This window comes from Ictalurus furcatus, chromosome 1 (genome assembly GCF_023375685.1).
Source record: "Ictalurus furcatus strain D&B chromosome 1, Billie_1.0, whole genome shotgun sequence".
In the NCBI taxonomy this organism is placed as follows: Eukaryota; Metazoa; Chordata; class Actinopteri; order Siluriformes; family Ictaluridae; genus Ictalurus; species Ictalurus furcatus.
This window is the reverse complement of record NC_071255.1, coordinates 30,505,289-30,531,944: the sequence shown is the minus strand read 5'-3', so window position 1 is coordinate 30,531,944 and position 26,656 is coordinate 30,505,289. Positions and strand designations below refer to the sequence as shown.

The 26,656-nt window shown below is 40.7% G+C and overlaps 1 protein-coding gene across 5 annotated transcripts in view; it reads left to right on the top strand.

Annotated features, from left to right (window-relative positions):
* The window catches only part of pard3aa (par-3 family cell polarity regulator alpha, a), a 434,509-nt gene that overhangs the window by 332,665 nt on the left and 75,188 nt on the right, over positions 1-26,656 (top strand). For 4 of the 5 annotated variants that reach the window (XM_053635967.1, XM_053635945.1, XM_053635955.1 and 1 more), the window contains one exon: positions 4,553-4,810. In XM_053635967.1, the coding sequence (XP_053491942.1) occupies positions 4,553-4,810 (258 nt within the window). Of the gene's footprint in view, positions 1-4,552; positions 4,811-11,276; positions 13,948-26,656 lie in introns of those variants that run through there. The other variant, XM_053635960.1, reaches the window with a different exon arrangement.

Below are 26,656 nucleotides of genomic sequence, written 5' to 3'. Positions count from 1 at the left end.
GTTCAAAGGCAGACGACACAGGCTGATTGTGGACCTGATTGTGTTTGTCATTGAATTGATAGCCTGTGGCTTAAAGTGGTTTGTAGGATTTTTATATCCTGCAAATGGTTATAATTGTTACACTCTGGGCAGTTCTGACACCACAGGCATCATCTGATGGGTCGCCTTATGGTTATATTGTTTTTTTTTGTTTGTTTGTTTTCTTATTTTTTGATTAATATGATTTATTATATGTACAGTTTGAGAGAAGTACACTAATTGTAAAATGTACTTAGTTGGAAGTGTATCTGGAGAAAATAAACTCAAAACTGTAATAAGTTCACTTACAAGTATCATTTATCACCCAAATTAGTCAAAATCAAGTATAAAATTAGTACTAGTTTAAAGTACATATAAAACCATATAATTTATGCTAAATATATTGCATTCGCATATACAGGTGGGTAATTAAAATGAATGGGAAGCAAACATATAGTATCTCCAGAAATGTTTAGCGCCACCACAAGACGGCAGAACAGCCTCAGTGTGCCTTGGCACGGAGTCTATGTCTCTATAACTGTACTGGAGGGATGAACATTACTCTTACAAAAGATGTTTCCCCCAGTTTGATGAAGATGATGGTGGAGAGCGCTGTCTAACACATCATTCCAAAATCTCTCATAAGTGTTCAACTGGGTTACGATCCATTGAGTGCCATAGAATATGATTTACATCAAACCATTCAATGAGCCCTTGTGCCCTGTAGATGGGGGCGGGGTCATCCTGGAATAGCCCACACCTGTCAGTATAGAAATGTTTCATCTCAGGATAAAGGTGATCAGAAGAACATTTTTGTCTTATTCATTTGCAGTGATTCTCTCATCTACAAGCGGATCCAAGCCATCCCAGCAAAATACAGCACATAACTTGCACCCCACAGCCTAACAGAGCCACTGGTTTTCCCTTTAATTTGTCACTCATCTATATGTACTTGACACAATTATAGCAGACTTTAAAATATACAAAGGGCATAATTGTGTCATTCTGTGTTGGAGCAATCTGTCACACTCTTTTGATCATCTCAGCATGTTGGAGGTGTTGCGGGTGGAGTGTGCTTGTGTAGCTTGCCAAATTGTGTTGTTTTGATAAGCAGTGAGATTTATTCAGTGAGGAAAGGAAGGACCGCAGGCTAGCCAAAGTGCCATTCCTGGCTAACACCCGTCACCCCCATCCATTTTTACAAACACAACTCCAAGCACCAGTGAGCTTTATTTTCCTACTTTTGTTAATCGCTCACAAGACAAGTTAAATGTGTAATTTATCATACGAAACCTTTTTTAGATCTTTGGGTTATGCAACATTTATTTTTTAGAATATTACAGTGTGGTTTTGGCAGAGAAAGGGTTATACTGATAGCCAATCTTCTGATAAAGAAGCCATATGAAAGGTACTTGGCTGTACTTGGACAGCTCTTAATGAGGTGTTGCAGACATGTATAACATCTTGTGCATATGTAGGCTCTAATGGCTGTCTGAAGACATATAGGCCAACGTGTTAGGGACTGTTTCTTTTTCTCTCGGCTGTTACCTAGAAACATAATGGTAGGCATAGCTTTCAGCAATAGTACCATCATTCTTCTGCCAGAACACCTACACACCAACGGGCAGTGCATATGCAAGCTAATAAAAACATCGAACTCTTAATTGGTCACACATCTGCATTCCCACACACACAGAGGAAATAAGCATATTCTTCTCTCACTCTCACACACACTCGTACACAGTGGAGCAGTTGGCACTAATTATCTTTGAATGTGGGTGGGTAATGATTCTGGACCATTGCCACATGAAACACCAGGAGTATTTGATGGCCTTCACTCATTGAGGGACAGAGAGAAATTGACAGAGCAGTAATCATGTTCAGTTTATCCACTTCTGTCTTTTGAACTAACGCCACAACAGGCCATTAATTGTGTAATGAAGTAAACAAGAGACAGTGGACTCTCACCAAGCTAGCCCGAGCTCATATCCACACATACAAACACTTAAGCGCACAAGTAGACCCGTCCTGAATGCATTTCCCGAGTACCTACGGTATCAGTCTACAGTAATGATGGATGGCAGTCCACAAATGTAAAACATGCCCTTATAGGAGCACATACACACAAACCCTCTCAGAAAAGGTAAAGGTACATTTCTTGTGAATCCAGTGTAACGGCTCATTTAAGGTACAAACAGGGTCCTTAATGCCCAATTAGTGCTTTTTGAATGTATGCTACGATCATTTCCGCAAGTTAAATTCTTACAGGAGGAAAGCACAAAAGGAAGTATGCTTGAGGGAGTACCGTTTAAGCAGCAATACCGTACCGGAAATTAATTTATCATTGCTTGTGTAAAATAAATCTTGTTCTGACACATCCCATACAATGGTCCTTCTCAGTGGTAGCCATTTCAAAGTTACGGGCCAGCAAGACCAATGTTGAATGTAACTAATATTTGAGTGCAGCAACAACGCATATTAAACCAAGTTTTTCCCCAGTACCCTAGGTAAAGCAGCTAGAAAAGCAATGGCATTGTTGGCAAATAGCAGTTTTACCTCTTCTTGTCTATTGGCTATCTTGGTGTATCACCACAGGGCCAGGTATGGCCTGGTGCTTTCACTCATACTGGACATTATCTCATTGAGACATACAGTGCCATAGCAGATTCTATCTGTCTATTATGTGCAGTCTGCCAGAGGGATGGATTTGCTATTGGGTTTCTGTAAAACCTGCCATAACACTGAGCAGAGACGTTCCGGGCAGCGAGGTGACATCAGTTTCTGAGCAGACGGCAGGTGGGCTGACCTCGCTGTCCTCTCGCGTTTCACCATGTTCATGTCCCTGATATTAAATCAACAGCCTAAAACCAGCATGTTCCAAAGTGTGGATTTCTTTCGAGATTTCAAGCCAAGAGTTTGATTAAGAAAAATGCTTGTTTGTGCGAAGTCGGAAGATTTGGGTTTACAATGGCATTATTGGTTTTACAAACCCCAGCAGTTTTTCTCATTACCACTAGGCTATTAACTGCACATGACACGGATAAGTACGCAGTTCTCACACAGTCCTCTCCAGACTTAGATTTGCACAGGCGAGAAAGGGAACAAAATGAAGCTACAGTAAATGGCATTGTAATTGTATTAGGCTGTCACGGAGAGAGAATGTTCATTGTTGGGAAATTAGATTGCGCTTATGAGAAACTGTGGAAACATCTAATTTTTCTTCCCAGGGTAACCCGTAGTTGGCCCAAAGATTGCTACATGGAGCCGTCAGTCAGAGTCGTGATGGGCAGCTGGCAAAAGGCAGAGGTCAACTGCGACCTGGGGTGCTGGTGAAACAAGGCACTCACAGTAGTGTGGATTGGGGGGGGCGCGGTGGGAAACTGAAGCTGAGAAACAGACACATCGTTAAAGCTCATTTGGCTCTAATAACGTGGACAGGATGTGTGTGCCATGGGTCACGCTATAGGGGGCTTACCCTGAATGCATTCCTATTCCAGGAGATGCCCGCATCCCAACACAGATATGTTCCCAAACACGCTCACACGCTTTAATCCAAAATAATTAAATGAAATTACATCATTCACCTCAGATCAAATTTGTCCTCAGTAAACTGGTTTCTTTATGGAGGGAAAAAACAAACAGCATGCAGTTGAGGAAAATATGCGAAGTGGCAGCTGGAGAAAGATCAGAGAGGCCCCAGTTTTCCTGCCATTTGGGAAGACGCCTACAGGACGTATTGCTCCACTCCTGTCCGGAAGATCTCCCACTGGCTGTTTTAGCAGCTCTGTACGACGTCAGCCGTAGCAGGCCTGCTCTGACTCTGCTCTCTAAGAGGAAGCAGCAGGAGAGGCACTCTGAGGAGAAAGGGCTTAACCTCTGCAGAAAGCTGATTGAAATGTTCTCCCACTGGAGGTTCTTGAAAGAATTTTGTCTCAAGGTTCCATTGAGCAGGCCGTCGTAATAGGGGTAAGGGTCCAAGGTAAACACAGGAAGGGAGGGTGGTGTCTGAGCAGTCTATTAACCCGGTAGGAGCTCTGAACTCAGGCAAACATCAACACAGCAGGGAGTGATGACAAAAAACACTGATCATATACCTAAGGTTCTTTATCTCTTAGAACTGCACTTCATATTTGCAGGGTTTTTGATGTTTCATAGGGCAGATGTTTTTTTTAGGATTTAGTAGCTAAACTCTGGCAGTCTGATCCTCGGTTAAAACCGGCAATTATTTCATCTGTTTTCTGATCATTTCTCTCTACTCATTTCAGTTTGAAATGATTGATTTGCTGTTCATCTCCTAACAGTGGGTTCACAAGCCCCACTATACCTGATGAGATAATCAACAACTAATGAGATAATCAACAACCCTTTCATTGGCTGAGTTAGATCTGATGAAAAAATAGCAAAACTTAAAATAAAAAAATCAACTAAAAACGTCATGGCCCACCATGATGGATAATTGCCTATCCACATGTTCTACTTTGTCTAAGTACAGATCAGAGAATGCAACAATGTTATGTACTGTGTGTGTTTGCAGGATCCAGGCCAAGAAAAGGGAGCTGCGGGAGCGACAGGCCAGGGAGAGAGACTATGCCGAGATTCAAGACGTGACCCGAGCTTTCAGCTCTGATGAGGAACACACCTACGCAGGCATCGGCTCACTCGACTCGTCCATGGACAGCAGCCAGAGCCTGAACCAGGACCAGAGGCCACACAGTCCCAGAGATCAGGGCCTAGAGAGTCTCTACGCCCAAGTCAACAAGCCACGCAACGGAGGACCACTATCTTCGGACAGGTAGGGGGCGATACTTAGACTCTCTCTGTGTTCAAGGATGAAGCTGTGCTGGTGTTTTTGAAATCAGGTGCCCTGGGTAGAAAGTAGTATCATGAAGCTCAGCATTACACCTGTCCGGTAAGATCCAGCTGCTTGTTGTGCATTTGAAAATGATCCTGTATATGCTCACGTGTCCTCTAGTGTACGACTTAATCTCTCCCTCACCGTGGAAAAGCAAAAGTCAAATGCAATAATAATGTTTCACCAACATGTCCCAGTGGCAGGTCTTACAGTGAAGGAAAATCATCAATAATGCTCAAGGTGCGAAAATTTAATAACTAGAAGCCTCCTTTATTATAGCGGATCATGTCAAATCCTGTCTCCATCTCAGTCTGTGCAGCACACAGCCAATCTCTGGAAATCCATCTGTGTCATCTGGGAAGGGCAAAGTCATCCATATACAATGAGATTGTGCCATGTTAAGAACAAAACAGATGTCCCCCCCCCCACCCCACCCATAGTTTTCTTCCTGGTGCCATGAAAAAAGTAAATGTGCTTGCCTTGTGTTATAGATGTTGCTGTTAAAACTTTAATGTTGCACTTCTCTGCGACCTCAGGCTGAAAAGTTATTGTGCTTGTTTTCAGCCTTAAAAAAAACCCCAAACCAAACAGATTCTTTATCTTCCTGAGGCACTGCTAATCATTTATTCCCCACTGAAAAGGATTCTGTCATTCCGCTTTCCTCCGCAGCTACATCAGCATTTAATTTAAAAACATTTAAAATCCAGTTTTCTCCTGTTGCTTCATTATCTCTTACATAGCTGTGCACACCACTGTGTCATGACAGTGTTTTTCCCCCACAACTCTCCAGTGTCTATTTTAAGACCTTTAGCTTGCTCAAAGATTTTTCATTACGACGTCTGTGTGTGTGATTTAGCGTCGGCGATGGTGAATGAAGCGCGATGGGACAGCTTTACTAACTCTCAGCACAGTTGCTTAGCCAGCTGATAATTACCTCATCGAGTGTAATCGTATCGAGCTAATGATTGACAACCGCCACTTGCTACGTGACCTTTCACTATCCACAGCGCGAGATGGCATGCTGCGAGTCTCACCAGTAGCCCCTCCTCCTCCCCCTCCCACTGCGACGTGGATCTTTCAGCGCAGTCCTTCCCCTGTGGCGTGACCTCAAGTCCATGTGACTCCATGACACTATGCAGCCACTCAATAACCTGCTTAATCTGGGTGTCGATATCTCTGGGGATAGCAGGGAGATGCTAATGGTCGATGGTTAACCCCTGTGGCTGCACGATCTCATGAAGGTTACAGTAGGAGGAGATTTCTGTAGGTTGCGGTGTGGTGACAGTATTTTCAACATGATGTAAGAACATGAGTTATATTTCCTGTGAATTCTGCATTAACAAGGCAGTATAAATGTATTTATAACATGTTATGTAGCACACCCAATATCTTGTAACACCTGCAGTAGCCTAAGCCTGTAATACTCATAGGTTGTTATAGTTACATGCAGCACTAAATAAAGCATGAGTATATAAGTATATAATGGCAGGCCACACAATGCATTATAATACCTAAGTGCATTAGACACTACAGTGTTCCTTTGAGCAGACTTATAATTGTTTTCTTAAAGTCGTACCGTATATTTATGATTTAAAGTGTTATGTATGCTCCTATAATCATTTATGAGTATGCAAAGAGACGTAGGTCGTGCATGCATTATAGTAGAAATCACTGATTGCAGAATTCTAACATCGATTAACAACTTTTTGGGTTTTTTTTTTTTGGATTTACGTGAGACATTAAACAGGAAATCAGTCTGAACTTTCTGGCTTTCCCATTGCACCCAGTGAAGATTTTGTGACAGATTGTCTAGCAGTTGCCTGACAATTTTGTGATGATTGGTTTAGACCAGTCAGTGGTTTGCACTATTTCTAGCTCCACCCATATGTCCCTGTTTGGTACTCTTGGTCCCCTAGCAAGAAGCCTCATTTCAGCACAAATACTTTGTGTCAATATGTGTCACATGTCAATGAAAATAACAACCGAATGTGGGATCATTGATTGGTTCATTTCTTGTTTAAACTGCTTCATTGGGCTTGTTCCTTCGCTCTTTGACAGTCCTAGGATTTGCGCTCACAACAGCTCTATACGTTTCTCACTAACACTGAATGTGAGGCACGTGTATTATTTAAATGCATGATTAAGTGGAAGACATGACTCTCAGATAAGGTGCAAAAGAACCAGAACGTTTACTATAGCGTATTGTCCCTCCTCTTCTTTCAAGAGGGAAAAAGCGAGTGAAGCCCGTTTTATTTCCAGCGCTTTGTTCTGGGTGTGCTCGTCCTCGGCAGCTACTAGCTGGCACACTGCACTGGCTGCTGCTTTGGAGTGTGTGATAAACGGCTGCTTTTGTCTCCTCCGCTGAATTCACAATCATCGTCTCATTCTCTCTTAATGCCAACAGCGGCCTATTTATAGCAACATGGATAGTACCATCCTTACGGGGGGAAGATGATAACAGTCTCTCTCTCTCTCTCTCTCTCTCTCTCTCTTTTTCTTTTTCTCCCTTTTGCAAAAAGCATAGTCAGTCCTCACACAAATATGCACTACTGTGCAAAAGTCTTGGGCACCCGATTTGGTTTCAGTACAAACTTTGTTTTTAGATTTATTTTTTTTTTTAATTTTATGACTTCTCCCAAACATTAGTTTTCCAGCACAAAATTAAATGTTAGAAAAAATGTTTGTATGCCATTAAAGAAAACAGTCTATTACGTAAGAGACACTTTTCGGACAAAAAAACACAATGAAGGCTGCTGGGTTTTGCTGCAAAAATAAGAAGCGAGAGCGACAGTCAAAGTCTCCAGAAGAACCGTGACTGGTTCTGCAAGATGCTCAATAAAACTTACAGCTCATTTCCTTATAAAACTGCACTCATTACTAGTACCTGAGACTACTAATTTTTTAAGCAAAGGGTCGTCATACCAAATATTGACTGTTTCATTTATTACTGTTTATTGCTCTTCATGGTATTTTTTTTTAATATATAGAAATATTTAATTTCATTATTTTTGAAGGCATCTTTACCCTACAGCATTTCTTTTTATGTACCTAAGACCTTTGCACAATACTGTAAATATGGAGATCACTTTAACTTAGCATTGTTTATAATTTTAAAACCTCAAGCTCCAGTTTCTCAGCAACACCAGTTCTCTAAGAAATTGCCCTGCTTCTGGATAATTTGCACATGTATGTGTATAAGACATGTTACGTGTACATGTTGTAAGAAGTAATGAGAACTGAGGGCATCTTATCTTTGCAAGAAAAAAAAAAAAAAGGCAGCAACTTTTATGCTTTGCATTTCACTTCAGACGAAGACTCTGTGAAATTTGCTGTAATATTTATCATTGTGGCCATGGAATTAATTCCCCACTTTCTTTCTTTATTCAGCTCCAAGGCCTGCAATCTACAGAAATGCCATAATGCATTTTGTCTGCAATCTGAAAGCATTTCAGTTTCTCAGCACCTCAATCAGCCTGCCTTCATCAGTGAATCGAGGCAAACAACCTTTTTGCTTTTGCAAATGAAAGCTAATGGAAATTTCATGGTGTCAGAGTCCTGCTATAAAAAGCTTTTAACCACAAGCGAATGTTGACTCTCCATAATAAATGGATACATATGGCTTTCACCAAGTTCAGAGTCAGAAGTTGATCGGTGCGAATATTCCCAAAGCAGAGTGGAAAAAGTAAACAGGGCTGAAGTGGTTATTCTTGTACACGCAACACAAAAGTAAATGTTTTCGTACCGTGGACGTTAGGGGTGCGCGATCTGACAAAAATATCATAACACAGTTCTCCATGGCGTTTCTATGATGCATGACCTGCATCACTGCCAGCAGTACAGCAGTATTGTGTAGAAAAACACAAGTTGATTTATATAATGTTTACAAAACTAAATGTATTAAAAACATAATTATTTATAAAAAGTATTTAACACTGAAAAAGAGAAACAGATCTGTCAATTTGAACACTTTTACAATTTTAAGTACAGATTTTTATGTCAAATCAGCTGCTTCCAGATGGTTTGCAAATAAATTTGTGTGTGTATCTCTCTCTCTCTCTCTCTCTCTCTCTCTCTCTCTCTCTATATATATATATATATATATATATATATATATATATATATATATATATATATATATATCACAATATCCACAATGTCGAAAAAGCTTATTGTGGCATAATTGATCACAATGTCGATATTATATTGTCCTATCGTGCAGTTATAATGGACATAACATGGAGACAAGAACCTCCTGTCTGAAGGTGTGTGGGCAGGCGGTGACTAAAATGCATTTTGTCATGCATTTCCTCTGACAGATACAGAGAGGTGGAATTAGTTACGGTTGAGTGCAAAAGTTTGTATCCCCACTGTTTATGAATAGTGAACAGGAAATTGGCGTGAAGTGAAAAACACATTTTGGAACAGCTCTTTCAGGTTCAGCGAATATTACGGCTGAGAGAGAGGATATAAATACTGTCCAAAAGAGATAAAAATGTGACAAGTTAATAAAAATAAAAAAAAGCATGTTCCCAAAGTGAAATGCAAGATTTTGAACTAATATCACCAGTGTTAATGCCTTATCTCCAGCTATTTCACCTGTGTGTATGCCAGCACCCTAAATGCCTTGTTGAATAATTCTTATTTTACATAAAGGGTGCGCAAACTTTTGCACGCAACTCTATATTATAGAGACTGCGGAATGCACGATGACTTGGTATCAAATAAGGCTTTATAATGATTTTTTGAAGTGCTAAATCCTGTTAATTATATTAATCAAATCTCCGCTACGTGTGGTCACTCATGTGCATTGTACTAGTCAGCACATTTCAGAGGCATGACTATCAGGATTTTATGACGGTAGTCCAAGCCAGCATCCCGAGTTCTTTTCTCATCTAAATAGATCAATCGTGCGGCTACAAATATCCACAGCCAGACATGTGCACACAACAGAACCCTTTTTTTAATCTGCTTATTTGTGATGCCCTGCTTGGAATACCTTCCAACCATTGAGTCATTGCGGATAAATATATGTATTTATAAAAAGAAGTGAGCCAATCTTTTAGCACGGGAACATGAAGTCTGAGAAGCTATCCAGTGACTAGCATGTGATGTGGGTGGGAGTGCACAACAATAGGTTGTTAGAGAGAAAAGTGAGTCAGGACAAGGGATCATGTGAGTTCAATTTTTGTTTCTATTTTCCAGCAAATAAACATGAGAATGAAAGGCTTTTGAATGAGCCGAGCTTAAGTTTAAGCCTTCGGGGCCTACATTGGGTACAGAGACAATAAGCACATTATTGATCAGCTGGCGATGAAAAGTGATGCGGTGCCACGATTATTTTTTGGATGTGGATTAAAGCCACGGAGATGTGTTTTGAAGTCATGGAATACCAACTCAAGTGATGGGTTAGAGACGGGAAATTGAACCGGCCCATTCTTTTAAAAGCACATGTACGGCCAGTCGTTACCGTGTGAGTGTGTGTGTGTGTGTGTGTGTGCGCATTTTTATTTTACTCCCACGGCACAACCCATGGCTCCAAAATCAATAAAAGGCTCTTTTCACTTTGCCAAAAATGTTTCCAGGCCCATTAACCTCAGATTGTGCTGAGGAGGTCCAGCCCCCAGTCTGAGGTCCAGCAGATTAGTGAAAACACAGAAAACAAGTCTGCTGCAACCAGCCCACAGCTGTACAAACACAGCCAATCTAGAAGTGAAATCCTGAGTCAGGTCCATCCGGCTCTGTGCGAGTCCCAATCAGAAGGTCACTGCGGCAGTAGAACAGAGAGAACCTGGGCTCCGGTGCTCGTAATGTGTGTGGAAGCTGCGGTGCAAACTTGTAAACCCAGACCCCTTACACGCTCTCCGGCTTTACTGCCACTCCATGGGAGACACGCACACCACTGTGTTTATTACTGCCTGTATTCGTCTCTTCTGCTGAACGCTCTATGTACTAGAGGTCTGAGTGCGTCATTCTGCTTCTAGCACAGCGATTCGTCAGCAATTACAATGCATACTTTATAGTAATGAATGAAACTTTGAACATTTTAATGGTTTATAATTAGAGTTAATGTTGTGGAATATCCGAGAGACAAGTTAGTTCCTGTTCTCACCTACGTTACAGACGCGATAAACAGTTGTTCCCTCACCAGCCTCGTTCTATTGTTCTCTTTCTCTCGCACAATTGGATCTCTCTCTCTTTCTTTCTCTCTCATATATACTTGGAAATGTTGCCTGGTTACACTATAACAGTATCCCGAAATATATTCTTTGACTTTACCTTGCTGTTATTTCTTCAGTTCTGTTCATTAGAGTGGACAGACTTCTACATTATACATGTATTTGGCTTATTTCACAAAGTAGTCTATAATCATGAATGACCTGTTTTGTTTTTGTTTCTGTTTTTTTAGACAGGCAATCGACAGGGTAGACCTGAACCTCTACAGGACTCAGGTGCAGGAGAGCAGACTAGAGCATGCTCAGCGTGCACTGAACTGACAGGTGCCATGCTGATTGAGATTTGGGAAGCGAAAAGCAAACCCTCACCACTGTGATACGCACCGGCTTGATTGACGGCTGCTCCCATTAGAGCTATATTCTCTAAGCTGCCGCTGTAAGCCGAGAGAGTGAGGGAGAGAAGGGGAAAGAGGGGGATATCTCTCGCTCCAGAGATTTTGGCTGTTGAGAACTGTTAAAAGTTGTTCATATATAGAGATGCACAGCAAGGTGTTTTTCCCTCTCTCTCTCTCTCGCTCTCTCTCTCCCTGGCGCTCAACTTCTTTTCCTTCTCTCTCTTCTAAATCCACTTCCACCTGACTTTGCATGGTGCTGAAATTGGATTATAAGCCGCAGGTACCTTTCAGGTCATGGCTTTCATCTGTGTGTGAAGCTGTTTATGTTGTGGGTTTAGTTGCTGTTAGGCAGAGAGAGAGAGAGAGAGAGAGAGAGAGAGAGAGTGAAGCAGTAATCCCTCAGACACAAACATACTTCATACATCTGCATTCATTCCTCCCAGCTGTAGTGCTGATGTCAACATCACTCGTTTTTCGCTGCTGCATCACCCTCATCACCATCATCATTTCTTTTGGTAGTGACATCATTGTTGTGCAAAACGTGCAGTGACGTACAGTTCAATAACATCATGCCCGAATCATTATCGGCTATTCAATCCTTCATCTTCTCATCCGTTCAATCCTCCTCCAGCTTTCCGTCTCTCCAGTCTGTCCATCCAATCCTTCTCCATCCTTCAAGTCTTTCCTTGACCCAATCATATCCTACACTTCCAATCATCCCATCCCTCCATTCTTTCTCGATAGTTTCCTCCTCCACTCTTCCTTCATACTCTCATCTATCCAGTCCTCCATCATCAAATCTATCCAATCTTCCTCCATTGTCCAGTTCACCCATTCCTCCTCCATAATCTCACCCACCCACTACTCCATCATTCCATCGATCCAAACCTTCTCCATCTTCCTATCTATACAATCCTCTATTATCTCCCCATTTATCCAGTCGTCTTCCATAGTCCCATCCATCCACTACTCCTCCATAGTCCCAGCCATCCAAACCTCTTCTGTCCCCCCCCATCTGTCCAATCCTCCTCCGCAGTCCTTCTCCATCTCTTTATCCATCCAGTCCAATCTAGCCAATTCTCTTCCTTTTTATATTCTTAGAATTCACCCAAACCTTCTTCTCCACTCCACCTATATGGTGAAAGTATAGAAAATGTCAACTAAGTATGTAAGTAAATTGTATTTATTATTAGCAACGGAGAACTTTTCCCACATGAACATTGTTTTTTTTGGGGTTTTTTTTTTTTTTTCCTCAGTTCCATTTTGCATAACCCTCAGTTTTCACAGATTAGTGTTTCCCCATAATATTACCACAGGCACATTGCATTATCTCTGTTTGCATTCTTTAATTAGCCCTGAATCAAAAGTTAATAGCAAAAGTGATTTTATTATTATTATTTTTTCTCAATTCAATTATGCCACCATTAAACTGAGTGCATCCGCAGTGCTTTCTCTTAAATAGCATTTTGTTAATAATTCATTGGTAGATAGATGAGCACTTTGAGATGGTTACACACACTTATAGAGTGTGTGTGCATATGTGTATTTAATCTCCCCTCTCATCAGGCTCTGGGGAATATGAGAAATGGTATAGGACTATATATATGCTGTGTGTCAACATGCACCCAGTCTTAATGGCCTTTGTGTAGCTTAAGCTAATTGTAATGGCTCACTTCAGGGACGAATTAAGTGTCTGAGTGTATATTACTCTCTCTCTCTCTCTCTCTCTCATATTTAGATTTAGGTTAGTATGTCTGGGTTTTCACGTAATGGAGGTTTTTGAGCCTGAATTTTTGATAGTTTACCTACCGCTGTGGTTGGGGCAGTCCCCACCTCTGTACTTTTCCTGCCTGCTTTGCGCTCTTTCTCCATCCATCTCCTGCCACTCTGGCATGCTTGGTTTCTGGCGATGGGTTGGCTGGTTTTTAGCATCCTGTCGGTCTGCTGCTGGGTGTATGGCCACACCTTCTGTGGTGTCAAGTTTGCTGATTGTGCGCTTCTTTTTGAAGCACCTACTTGCTGGTTGCAATCTTGTCGAGGTGCTGATGGGCATGCCACCACAGCTTGAGGCATTTTTGCTGCCACTTTAAACAAGCACACTATTTTTGCAAGCAGGTTAGAGCTGCCTGACACCTCAGGGGTTGAATGCGCTCCTACAAGGGCAACCTGATTTTTCATTAAACTACCATTCCCTAGTTTTTGGACTCGTAGTAATAATAATTCCTTATAATAATTGTCTCTCTTTGTTGTATAATTTGCATTTGTGGTTTGTTATTGTGCTTGTTTACACCTTCTTTTCTGTTGCAGTATGTTCTCTCGAATTATTTTGTAAAGTATCCTTGAGCATTCGCTTGGGGAAATGTGCTCCATAAATAAAGTGTTAAAACATGTAAATATTTCAAATGTAAATGCTTTCGTAGTTTCAAATATTTTATGATAAACATGTTTAATACTCCTTTGTGCATTCCCGTTTCATTTCATAGCTTTCTGTGAAGCTTCTCAGTAAGAACAAAGACCCTGTGCTCTTAGAGTGCTGTCTCTTATCTGGTATATTATATGCTGATAGTAAGTAGTATCTGCAAGGCAAAAGCGAGTGAATTATCTGGTGCGCCTGTTTTCATTTTTTTCGCCCCGCTTTGGAGAAGGCCCTCTGGGATGTGTACAAGGAGATGGAGCGTGAGGCAGGCAATTTATCCTACGATTGCACCATTACATTCATTTAGAAAAGCAAACAGCCCGAAAGGTGAGGCAATGCTTTAAAAAACGCATGCGCGCACACACACTCTCTTAAGAACTTAATATGTGCACTTGTACAAACAAATGCTTGTGGACACGTCCATACACGTGCACACACAATCAGCGGTGGAGAAACAGAGGAGGACCTTATTACAAGCCACACGCACACGAGAGCGGCTTCTTCATTGTTCTTTAAATGAGTCTGTGATATTCACTCTAATGAACTTCCTGCAGGAAGATGAAAGGAAGAGGAAAAAAAAAAAGGAAAAAAAAAAATACGAGTGACGTGTTGGTGCAGAATACAGCCGCTTGTGTTTCTGCCCAGATGAATAGAAACCAAATGTGAGGCAGGCCACGATTTCTTTTTTCCTCTCTTGCATCTGTTCTACAGGCTCTCAACAATCAGGCCTTCAACTGCACTGATCACACACACATACACGTATACACACACGGTGTCGTATTAACATTGTTTGTAAACACACATACATCATGAAACAGCTACTGTCAGCATGTAATTGGTCTTTCCTATAGCATAGGGACGCCATGGCAGAATTATAACTCCAGTATTCTCATGAAAGGGTATTATTGTACATGTGGAGCTTGTGCTGTCTTTATGGAAGACTATTAAACTGATCTTAATTCAAGAAAATTGCATGTTCTTACCTCCTCCTTATTACCACCGCTATAATCGCAAATATGCCCCATCAAAGCAATGCTTTTCAGTTTATTTGATTACAGATGACAAGAAAGCGGCGCCTCGATGCGCCAGGGTTTGTGGCATACAGGATATTACCTGAGAGGAGCTTATTAGATATAGGTGGAAAGGCTTTTTCTGGGTCACCACTGGGTATTTCTATTTTTCCTCAGCTACTGTACTTATAAGAGCTACTAGACAGATTTCAAATGATGGATAACCCAATTCACTAGTGTAATCACAGACTCCCAGCATAACATCTCCTCTTTCATCTCCCATCTCACAGAGCTCACATGGCCCCCAAAAACAGGGCTGGGGAAAATGCAATCGAAAAAGCAGCTGATGGAGTAGGGCAGGAGCTCCAGCCGATACCTGAATACTTTTCCTCTCTTTCTCTCTGCGTCACTCCTTTCTTTCTGTCTGGCATTACATTTCCTGCGTGTCTTGGACCAGATTCGCTCCTCACTCTTGCATGTTTGGATGTCATGGAGACCCCAGGCCTTTCCTCCTCGCTCTGGCAGCGGACCAGCGCTTGCAGAAGTTAGGCTTTGTGCAAGGTGTGGGCGTTCCCACAAAAATGTTTCCTTCGTCAACCACGTATCTGTATCACACCCTCTCCATATTTTTTTTTTTTGTAGAATCCTGCAAAGTTTTTGATGAGAACATAAAATATTGTATTTGAACATACAATGATGATTTTATTAGGAAAGGGTGACATGAGGGTTATATACAGTTGTGCCCAAAAGTTTGCAAACCCCTTGCAGAATCTGCTAAATCTTTATACTGTTAACAAAATAAGGGGATCATAAAAATCCCATGTTGTTCATTTACTACTGTCCTGAATGAGCTATTTCACATAACAGATGTTTAAATATAGTCCACAAGACAAGATTATACCTGAATTTATAAAAATTACCCCGTTCAAAAGTTTACACACCCTTGATTATTAACACTGTGTGTCGTCATCTGGATGATCCACGACTGTGTGTATGATTTGTGATGGTTGTTCATGAGTCCCTTGTTTGTCCTGAGCAGTTAAACTGCCCACTGTTCTTCAGAAAAAATCCTCCAGGTCCTGCACATTCTTTGGTTTTTCAGCATCTTCTGCATATTTGACCCCTTTCCAACAGCGGCTATATGATGTTCAGATCCGTCTTTTCACACTGAGGACACCTGAGGGACTCGTACACAACTATTACATAACGTGCAAACATTCACTGATGCTCAAGAAGGCAACCTGATGCATTAAGAGCCAGGGGGGTGTAAACTTTTGAACAGGATGATCAACAGATATAATTTATTATTTTGTTGAAGGATCTTTTTTTTTTTTTTTCATTTAGTACTGCCCTTCAGACGCTAAATAAGATTACACGTCTCCCAGAAGACCAAATACTTACAATTTACACCGATCATCCTGTGTGTTAACACTATAACAGGGCACTGATGGCTTGGCGGTTAAGACTCTGGGTTACTGATCAGAAGGTCGGGGGTTCAAGCCCCAGCGCTGCCAAGCTGCCACTGTTGGGCCCTTAAGCAAGGCCCTTAACCCTCTCTGCTCCATGGGCGCTGCATCATGGCTGACCCTGTGCTCTGACCCCAACTTCTTGACAGGCTGTGGTATGCGAAGAAAAGAATTTCACTGTGCTGTAGTGTATATGTGATTAATAAAGACTCATCATCATTATTATTCAGATTTAGCAGATTCTGCAAGGGGTATGCAAACTTTTGGGCACAACAGTATAACTAAAACTAATAAACGTTTCGTGAAACTGTAACAACGCAACTGGTAGGGTGAACTTCCTTTTGTCGCATGAAATCTGGCATTAGCTGTTAGTATTAGGCAGAGGCGCTAACATCTGTAGTTTCCTGTAGCATTTATGGTTTTTGATCTCGTTCAGCTCCCTAGGTCATGAATCAGTATACCGTGTACATGAGTTCGAGCACTGGTAAGGACCCTGGCTCACTACACATTGGGACACTGATAAATCAATTTCCGGCAGCATGACTATGTATTCATGTTGTAAAACGTCAGCAGAAATAAAATAAAAGAACTCAAAATATTACGTATTAAAAATATTAAGAAGTTTTGTCATCAAATAAATTTGTTAGTGGTAGGACCAAAGGCAATTCTAAAAATGTAAAAAATAAAAATATTAAAAATAATAAAATGCTGTCTCATCTGCTGACATACACGAGAATTTTTATTTCTTTTCAGTTTTTTCTCCCCTTTCTGCCTGTTAGGAGTTTCATGGTAGTAATATTGTTGTTGGCATGTTTTGTATAGCTAGCAGTGCTACATTGTTGGCCACACGGTCCATTCTAATATTTAATGGCAGTCAGGAAATCCGCCATTGTCATGATTGCCATGATGATGATTTATTCCATCCAAAATCATGTGAGACAACCTTTTTTTTTTTTTTTTGGTTTGTTTCAAGACCAGCAGTGTTTTAGAGCTAGAACCGAACCCTTGCAGTAAGGGGTAAAAACCCAAACATTTTCATTGTCATTCATTGTTATTCCTATTGTGGCCAAAGTATTAACTTTTCTTTTTAGCGAGCAAGCTGTTGTTGTTTTTTCCATAGTATTTTAACATCCATTTCATATACAAGTGTACGTCTGTGTGAAAGCATTGCTGACTCCTGTAGGTTGAGATTTCTGACAGAGGCCTGTTTCTGTGGCCTCACTGCATGCTCTCTCTCTCTCTCTCTCTCTCTCTGTCTCTCTCCCATTTACATAAACACACTCTCACCTCACACTGAGCCGGTGTTGACGAGATGTGGACAGAGCAGCAGGTAGGAGGCCTTCACACATCACTCGTGTCACACCCATCAAATCTGTCACACAGATGGACCTGCTGCCTTGTTACACAACTGCGTAAATGTTAGGAGTGTAAGAAAATGGCTTGACTCGGGTTGCACGAGTAAAAGCAATCAAAGACTAGTGATTGATCCTAGCATGTTTAAAAGGCAATTATCAGAGCATGTGGAGCTGGATTTCCGTTCTCAGTCAAATTCAAATGAAATCACTCGGCTCGGTCGGAGTGTTGTGTCTTTCTTCAGTGTGAGTGGTATGCGATCAGTATGAATTAAGTTGAACCCTCAGAACACAAACCTGGTCAGCAGTGAACTACAGTGTTTGTGTACTGGGGCTGTAATTAATTTCCCAATTGTCCATCGCTCTGCAGCTCCAATCCCTCATCCTTAGAGAGAATCGCATTAGTTTGTTATTTTCAGAGCTCGTAACTGCGCTTCTTTTTGTCATTTCCCGCTATTGTCACTGCAATCCCTCATCCTTGCGAGCAGCAAGCCGCAAATCGGATCAACGGGGCGGCTTTATCGTAATGAACACGAGTAAGGAATCGAGAAATTACCGGGAATTTCCGAGCGTGTAAAGCAGCACTGCCGATTTCGTAGGAAGTTACAAAAGACTACAAAATGGGTATGAGAGCTGTGAAGAATAGTGCCGGGAGTACAAAAAGTCTGTTTTATGGTCATTTCTTTTGAACTGATTTTTTTTCTTTGGACAAAAATAGCACATTGAGATAAAATGACTGCACATGTGAACCATATACAGGCCCTACACGAACGGAAATCAGACATATTGTAAGAGAAGAGTACTCGGTGGTGTTGGAATCTGATTTGGTTAATACACAACAAAACGATGTGAGGTAAAGAAATGGCAAAACAGGACAAAATGTAACAGTGTATTGTGTACACTAATATCTCATGGTATCTTATATATATATATAGGAACATTTTATAAATTCTTAATGAGGTATTTGTTGTTAAGAGGATTTGGTATGATCAGAATGCATACGTGTCTGTATGCATAATTTGCTTTTGTTTCTAAAGTACTGTTCAGACAGGATAATATTATCTGTTAAGTAATGTTAGACCGAGGACTTCTGTGTTAATTCTGATCAATTCACAGTGAGTGTTCATGATGTATGCATGGTCCCTGGGTACTTTGTACACCTCATATTAATGCAAACTGGTTGTTCTGACCTTTATTATAAGTGCTTGTTTTAGGTCTTGCGGCTGTGCATGAGCATTAGGTAGTCACATGACCGTAACTTGTATGCACGCTTTACCTATCCTAGGACCTCGGTAACTTAGTTAAAGCCCTAGAAATGTCTCCTTTAAAAAAAAAAAATTTTTTTAAATGTCCTTTCAAATTTCAAGCAGCTATGCTATTAAAAGTTATAAACTTTTAGAAGTTTTTTTTTTTCCTGTTATAATTATGATTCATACATTTTGGTAGCCCAATGCCAAAGATATAATTCTACAAACACATACTGTTTGATACATGTCTACTGCCTTGAGTAGATGTGATGGCGAATTTTTCACTGCAGGAAGTAATTGTTTATGAAGTTCATGAAGTTTTCTGCTGTGTCCAATGTTACCAAAGTGCCTAAATACAAGCTATTGCTACTCCAAAGCAAAATGATTACTAGTTAAAAACACTCCCTGTTCCGTTTGCTTTCCATATGGAAAAGTTAAATATCATAAATGGACTTAGTGGTTAGCACGTTTGCCTCGCACCTCCAGGGATGGAGGTTTGATTTCCTGACTCCGCCGTGTGCGCGGAGCTTGCACGTTTCCCCCGTGCCTTGTGGGTTTCCTCCGGGTACTCCAGTTTCCTCCACCAGTCCGAAGACATGCTCTGTAGGCTGATCGGCATCTCTAAATTATCCATAGTGTGTAAAATGTGTGTGCGATTGTGCCCTGCGATGGGTTGGCATCCCACCTTGTGCCCTGAGTCCCCTGGGATAGGCTCCAGGCTCCCTGTGACCCTGTGTAGGATAAGCAGTATGGAAAATGGGTGGATAGATGGAAATATTATAAATGTGTATTTACATTTAGGACTCTTTTTTTTGTTGTTGTTGTTGTTGCATTAATGATTCTTTTATGTTGACAAATAGGTGTGGTTGAGATCAGACTTCTCACATTCACAAATCAAAGCAAAAAAAATCAGTAGCCAACTTTTGGTTCTGTACACTAGGTAGAAAAAGAAAAAAAAAAAGTATGCGTTCTTATTTCTTAATGAATGCGGCTGACTCCAGATGAACAAAGAAGTCAAATACCAGGCCCATCCTATTCCCACCTTACTGTATCTGGCCTATAAGGGTGGCGTGATGCAGCAGGCTCCACTGTGGCTGCTGTCAGCATTAATAACTCTACAGAGACAAAGGAGGTAATCAGCCTGCGCACTGCTGTCTGCGATTTCACCAAAAAGCCTAATAAAATCCAAGAGCCCAGGCATCCATTCAGTTTAATGATGCCTGATTGCTAGTAAAATATTGTTAGCGTTTTTTTTGTGTGCGTGTGTAAGAACTATGGGTCGCTTTTCTATTGACTGTCTCTAATGGAGCTGTGATGTCATGCATAGTGGCTCTAAAGGTCTAGTGTAGTTTTGTTATGAGAAGCAGTAACGGAGAGGTTTCGTTAAAACTCTAACCAAATCACCCTAATTAAATTTACATGCTGATTGGCTCAATAAAGGCAGGCAAATGTTTTTTGTTTTTTTTTCCCTTTTTTTTTTCCCTCTCTTCTTGTCCATGTTGATGGTTTCTGTTCTCCAAGACTGTTTCTGATGTGTGTATATATTTTTTAATGCGCACTTTCAGGAGGCAGATAAAATATTTTTTAAAGCTCATTTCTGCTTCATTGCTAATTGTCGTCATATACAGAGTGACTTTATTTTATGTGCAACTCTCTGAATGTGAGACAGAAGTGAAGCTTAGGATTTTTGACTGCTAAGGCTTGGGTGAAAGTACTCCACTCAGAGCAACAGATTACCCATAATGCTCTGATGGCAAGACTCTGAGGACTAAGAGCATATACAGCTGGATGTGTTTTCTGACCGCATAATTGTGTCGTTTTAAATGCCCTTAATTATTTACCGGAAGAGTTAATCAAAAAAACTAAATAAAATGTGCACAATTTTCCACTTGTTACCCCAAATGTAGCTGATCACCCAAAGACATGTTCGAAGTGCTCTTTTGAAAATAAAATTAAAAAAAAAAATTATTTAATTTTTTTCAAGGCTCAGCTACCGGTTTAGTATCAGGCACACTGCATGTCTAAATCCTAAATTTGTTTGAGGTTTGTGATGCTATGACACACTGCTGTCCTCAGGAACCTTGGAGCCAGAAGCTATGCAAACTGCATCATCACACACTCGCTTCGAAAGGTACTGTTTGGCTCAGTAGTACCAACTCTACATGAACATTTAGCCGAATGTTAGTATTTTAAAAAAATAAAATAAATGTAGCCTATTGTACATTCAGAACCCTGTTTTTACCAATAAACCTATGATTAGTGCATTATTACCATTTTCCAGACATTGGGCCACGCCTCCTGCCTGAGACTGCATGGAGAGAGAGCTTCAAGATGGCTGCTGCTACTGTTTTTAGCTATGCACCATAGTTTCATAGATTCTTTTTTTTTAGATATCAGTGTGTCAAACAGTATTAGAAACTACATAAGCAAATCTGTTTGCAATACAGAATAACACAACACAGTTGTGTGACTTTAGACATGCATTCACTAATACACTGGCACTACTGTTATGTTTTTGGGAGGAAACCGTAGAACGTTGAGGAAACTTAGGAGGAAACAGGAGAACATGTGTAAAGCCACACAGACAATATCCTGAGCTCAGGATTGAACCAGGGACCCTGGAGCTATGAGGCAGCACCACCATGCGGGCCCTCGGGTGATTATTTGATGGAAGGTTAATAATATTATTATTATTATTATTATTATTATTATTATTATTGCAGAACAGTTCATTCTTGCGTGTGGGTTCAAAAGGCTGCTCACACATCAATGCTTGTTGCAGTGCTCGTAGTGGAAAAGTTAATGATGGTGCAGACACACTCCTACATTTATAGATTACTCATCCATTCTTCTATTCCACAGATAATCTCAGCTCTACAGACATTTAATATCTAATGAATGAGTAGGCGTGTGTGTGAGCGCGTGCGCGTGTGTGTACGCGCATGTGTGTGTTGTGCATGTATTCTGACTACAGTTCGACCTCATACGTGTCAACTGGTCTAGTGCAGACAGTTTTAAAATTCTGCAATGCACAGAATTCATCTTCCATCCCTTGTGTGCAATAAAAATGGGTGTGATATTAAAACTAATCTGTCTCCAAGGCTTTGGCGCTGAAAAATAATTGCCCTCGCTTTCCAGCTTTTCCTCGTTCTGTCTCTCTCCCCCCTTATATGAGCAGATATTCAGAGATGCATATTCTCTCTGTCACACACACACACACACTCTCTCTCTCTCTCTCTCTCTCTCTCTTTCTCTCTTACTCACTCTGTCTCTCTCTCTCTCTCTCTCTCTCACCCAAGAGGTTAACCATAATGAGGGCACTCAGTAAAATAATAATAAAAATAATGGTCCAGTCATTCATACGGAGGGAGTATATGGCTTTTTCAGCTGACTGAGCTCTATGGACAGGCACTCTAGGCTTTAGTAGGGGTCAGGCCTTTTTATAACACTGAAATGAAGCAAGAGGCTGTGGAGGAAAAAGTCTCTCTCTCTCTCCCCCTTCTGCGCCCCCCCCCCCCTTTTCTTTCCCTCTTTTAGTTTTGTATTGAGGCTGAATGTGGAGTCGAAAGCTGATTAGTAAAACTGGTGAGTTCCAGTTTTAAAATCCAGACAGAAATCCCTCACACACACTTAATATTATTCACACAGAACGAATGGACACGCATGCCATGGTGGCTCGGGGCCTAGGTGATGTATAGCGCTTATATAGTGAACCTTGTGTTAGGTTACATAAGCAAAAAGTGAATTATTAGCAATAATGTATAAACCTTCCATGAGTTACAAGAGTACTACACACTCCCAAAGAAGCCATACATTAATCTGATTTTAACTACTCCATGATAGCAGCACTACAATAGACCACTAGCTAACTAACCAGCTAGAATATTAGACAGGCTAAAACAATTTAACATGAAGAACAATCAAAAGAACAATATTATAATATTAAAGTACAATATATGTAAACAACAATATAATTATCCACCGAATCCACCACGACCTGAGCAGTTTGATCGTGATGGAAAACTGATTTGTAATGGTCTTTAGGACATCTTTCAGGCCTTAAGTGCACAATCCTCAGAAAAACAAAATAAAAATACTGATTCATCCTAATGATTCATAAAGGTCATGACTCATGATTCATGATTCAGGTTGGTCTGATTTGATGAAATGTTTAATAGAGGTAAAGAATAGCCTGGGAAAAAAAAATGCACAGTCACTGTTCATCTCTGAATATTACCCAGACCTGAGGCCATACTGCTGCCAAACCCTTTGGTGTGTGATTGTAATTGGATTAAATACAGAGCGAGAGGAATGCACTTTTATTGAGCACACACACTGATTTATTTAGTCAGATTTGTGGTTTATAATGTCAGAAATAAGGTCTGTGCTGTCTGGTATCTGGGCCAAGACTAGCAGGGACTGAGGGAGACTCCGGCTCCTCTCAGCCTGCAATGGCCCATTCACACCACTAGAGGCATCACTATGACTGTACACAGGCCCATTGCTGCAGCTGGAGAAGACGAGGTACACATCACAACTCTGTGTTTCAACCTCCTGCCATTTTTATTGTTCATACTTTCTGAGCTTGTTACATGTTACAGAAGTTGGTTTTAAAGCTGTGGGTTAGTGTGTAAAAGAGCCGAGTGTTTGTGTGGATTCATAGCTACTCTGCCTCACCTCCCACAAATCTGTTGTGTTGTCCATAAACACGTTCTTCACTGGTCTATCAGCAAACCTGCAAAATACAACTAATGACTGTCCCTCTGCTCGATCTCTCTCTCGCTCTCTCTCGCGCTCTCTCTCTCTCTCTCTCTCTCTTCTACCTTCTACCTCATAGTTATTAGTTGGGGAAACACACACAGACGAGCTGTCAGTCATTCAGTCAGTGACATGATGTCCGTGTCACATCCCAGTGGAGTTACAGTACTATTAGATGTTTGGGTTAGAGCTTCTCATTTCACACCAGAAAGTACAAGCTGGATGTGTCTTTCTTTCTCATCTGTGTGTTATCATCTTATTTTTATTTTTATGATGATGTTATCTGTCTGGCTGACTATTCTTTCTTTCTTTCTTTCTTTCTTTCTTTCTTTCTTTCGCATCTGCGTGCCTGTCCATATGTTTGTCTTACTTTCTTTACTTATTTCTTTGTTTGTCTTTTTATTTATATTATTAGTTTCCTTATTTTCCTGTCTGTCTGTCTTTGTTTCTCACGTCTGTATGTTTTTATAGGTTTTGTTTTTCCTTCCTTGCGTCCTTCATTCTTCCCTTTCCATCTTTATTTTCTTACTTTCTGTCTTTATTTTTTTGTCTGTTGTCTTTCTTTTTTTTCCTTTTGCATCTGCCTGTCCGATCATATGTCTGTCTGTCTTTCATTCTTTCGTCCTTTCTGTCTTTCTTTCTCACTCATCTGGCTGTCTGCCCATATGTCTGTCTGTCACACAGCATTCGAATGGGATTAAGAGAAGTGCTGTATTCCCCCCCCCTCCCCCTTTTTGCTGTTTAGTTGAACTGAATGCTCTGTGTGCCATTACTTGATCTATCTGAAACCTATTAAAGTGAAATGGCAATCCTACAAAAGGAGATTTCCATAGAATGAGATTTCCTTAAGCGGGGGAGAAAAAACCCCACACACATCAAGCAAATATTGTGTTGCTTTGTGTGATGGATGAAGGAAGCTGTATAAACCTAAGACTGGTTAATGGCTTTTTAATGGCACATTGTGCCATATATTAGATCCCATCATATAGACAAGACTTCCCGATCTGTATTAAGGAATGCTTTTGTCATTTGTCCTGTGTCTCGACCACCTCTTATCAGTGCAGAATGCTGTGCTTTACTACCTGGAGAGAGAGAGAAAAAACAGCACACAGGACAAACAACCTCGATAAACAAATCTGACATGCGGGTTATGATGCAGACGCACACAAAAGAATGGGAAAAAAGGGAAAAGTAAAAACAAGGTTATAACTGGAATGAGGGAGTGTGTAGGAGCGCGTCATGAATAAAGCAGTGCGGTATGGTAATGTAGCTGCTATTTATAAAACATTATGTTTATGCGTTTGCGATGCTACACAGCAGACCGAGTGTGGAATTCTCAGCATGAATGTTTGGGGAGACGAGGCAGCCCCTCTTGGGCTCTCTGAAATTAGGTCAGAAAGATGAAGAAGGGAGGGAGGAAGAGCGAGACTGTATTCAGAGATGATTATAGAACTGGCGATCAGGAATAGATCAATGTTGTTGGTGAGCAGCAGCGCTGAGAGCAGAGCTCCAGGTGAGAGGTAGCACAACCCCGTTTGATCCTCCACCGAGCTCCTGCAGTGTGTGTGTGTGTGTGTGTGTGTGGACCCGAGACGCCATTTTGGGAGTGGGAGGGAAGTTTCTGGATCTGAGTCTCTTATCCGAATCCGAAGCTCATTCCTCAGTCTGTTTGCTGGTTGTGGATGAAAGTTTCGAGAGTTTGTTTATGGTGCCTGAAGGTACTTTTTATGTAATATTCCTCTGGTAGATATTTCATTTACTGACAAAGTTTAGACTGCAATAAAAAAGTTTATTTTATATCACAGAGAATATGTAACATCTTGAAATAAATTAATTACAAAAGCATGCGGTACAGAAATCTGCATAATTCTGACTATAAATGAAAAATATGTTGGAGCTATTTCTGCACCACGTTAATTAAGGTTTAAAGGCGATGACTTCAACAACTGATGTTTAATGAGTCCGTTAACATGGATACCACACTAACAGCTTGAATTCAGAGTGAAGGTTAGCCTGCATCGTACAGGTTTGTTGTATGTTGTGTATTTTGAATTACACTTATTTAAAATGAATGAATTAAACAATGACTGTGAGTGGCATCACTTAATGAACCATCTCAATAATGGTTTTAATTTAGAGGGAAGATGAGCGTGCATTGTAGAAGTTTAATGAATATCGACTAGGGTGATTTTAAATAAATATAGAAATAAACAAACTCACGGGTAGCACTTTAGCTAGCTTAGATAAAATCCTGTCCATGGTCATTACACCGAGGTAAATATGTGAAGTGTGTGCTGTGGTGATTCAGATTTGAAATAAATAAACTAGCACAGATATTAGGTCATGGTTAGGATTCTGTAAAAGTTTGTGTGTTTGTGGTCATTACACTGAGGTAAATATGTAAAGTGCGCATGCTAAGTAAAAAATCCATGATTAGCACACTAGCTAGCACAGATAGCAGACAAAGTTTCAAAAGCTGCCCTTAGTCGTTACACTGAGGTAAATATGTGAAGTATGCGCTGTGGTGATTCAGATTTGAAATAAATAAACAAGCCTATGGTTAGCACACTAGCTAGCACAGATATTAGGTAAATGCTAGGATGCTGAAAGTTTGTGTGTCTGTGGTCATTACACTGAGGTAATGTGAACGGTACTGAGGTAATTCAGGTGTGATATAATGAATGAATAAGTAAGTGAATGGTTAGCACACTAGCTTTCAGAAATAAAGCAAAGTTTATGATGATGTAAAAGTGTAATGTGTATCTGTGGTCTGTGATCATTACACTGAGGTAAATATGTGAAGTGTGTGCTAAACAAACCCATGATTAGCACACTAGCTAGCACAGATAGCCTGCCTGGTGATAGCTTTATTTTGGAGCAATGTTTACACGGCCATCAGAGTTTATTGTATATCCGTTTTGACCATGACGCTAAGGTAAATATGTCAAGTCTTTTCCGTGGTAAGTTTA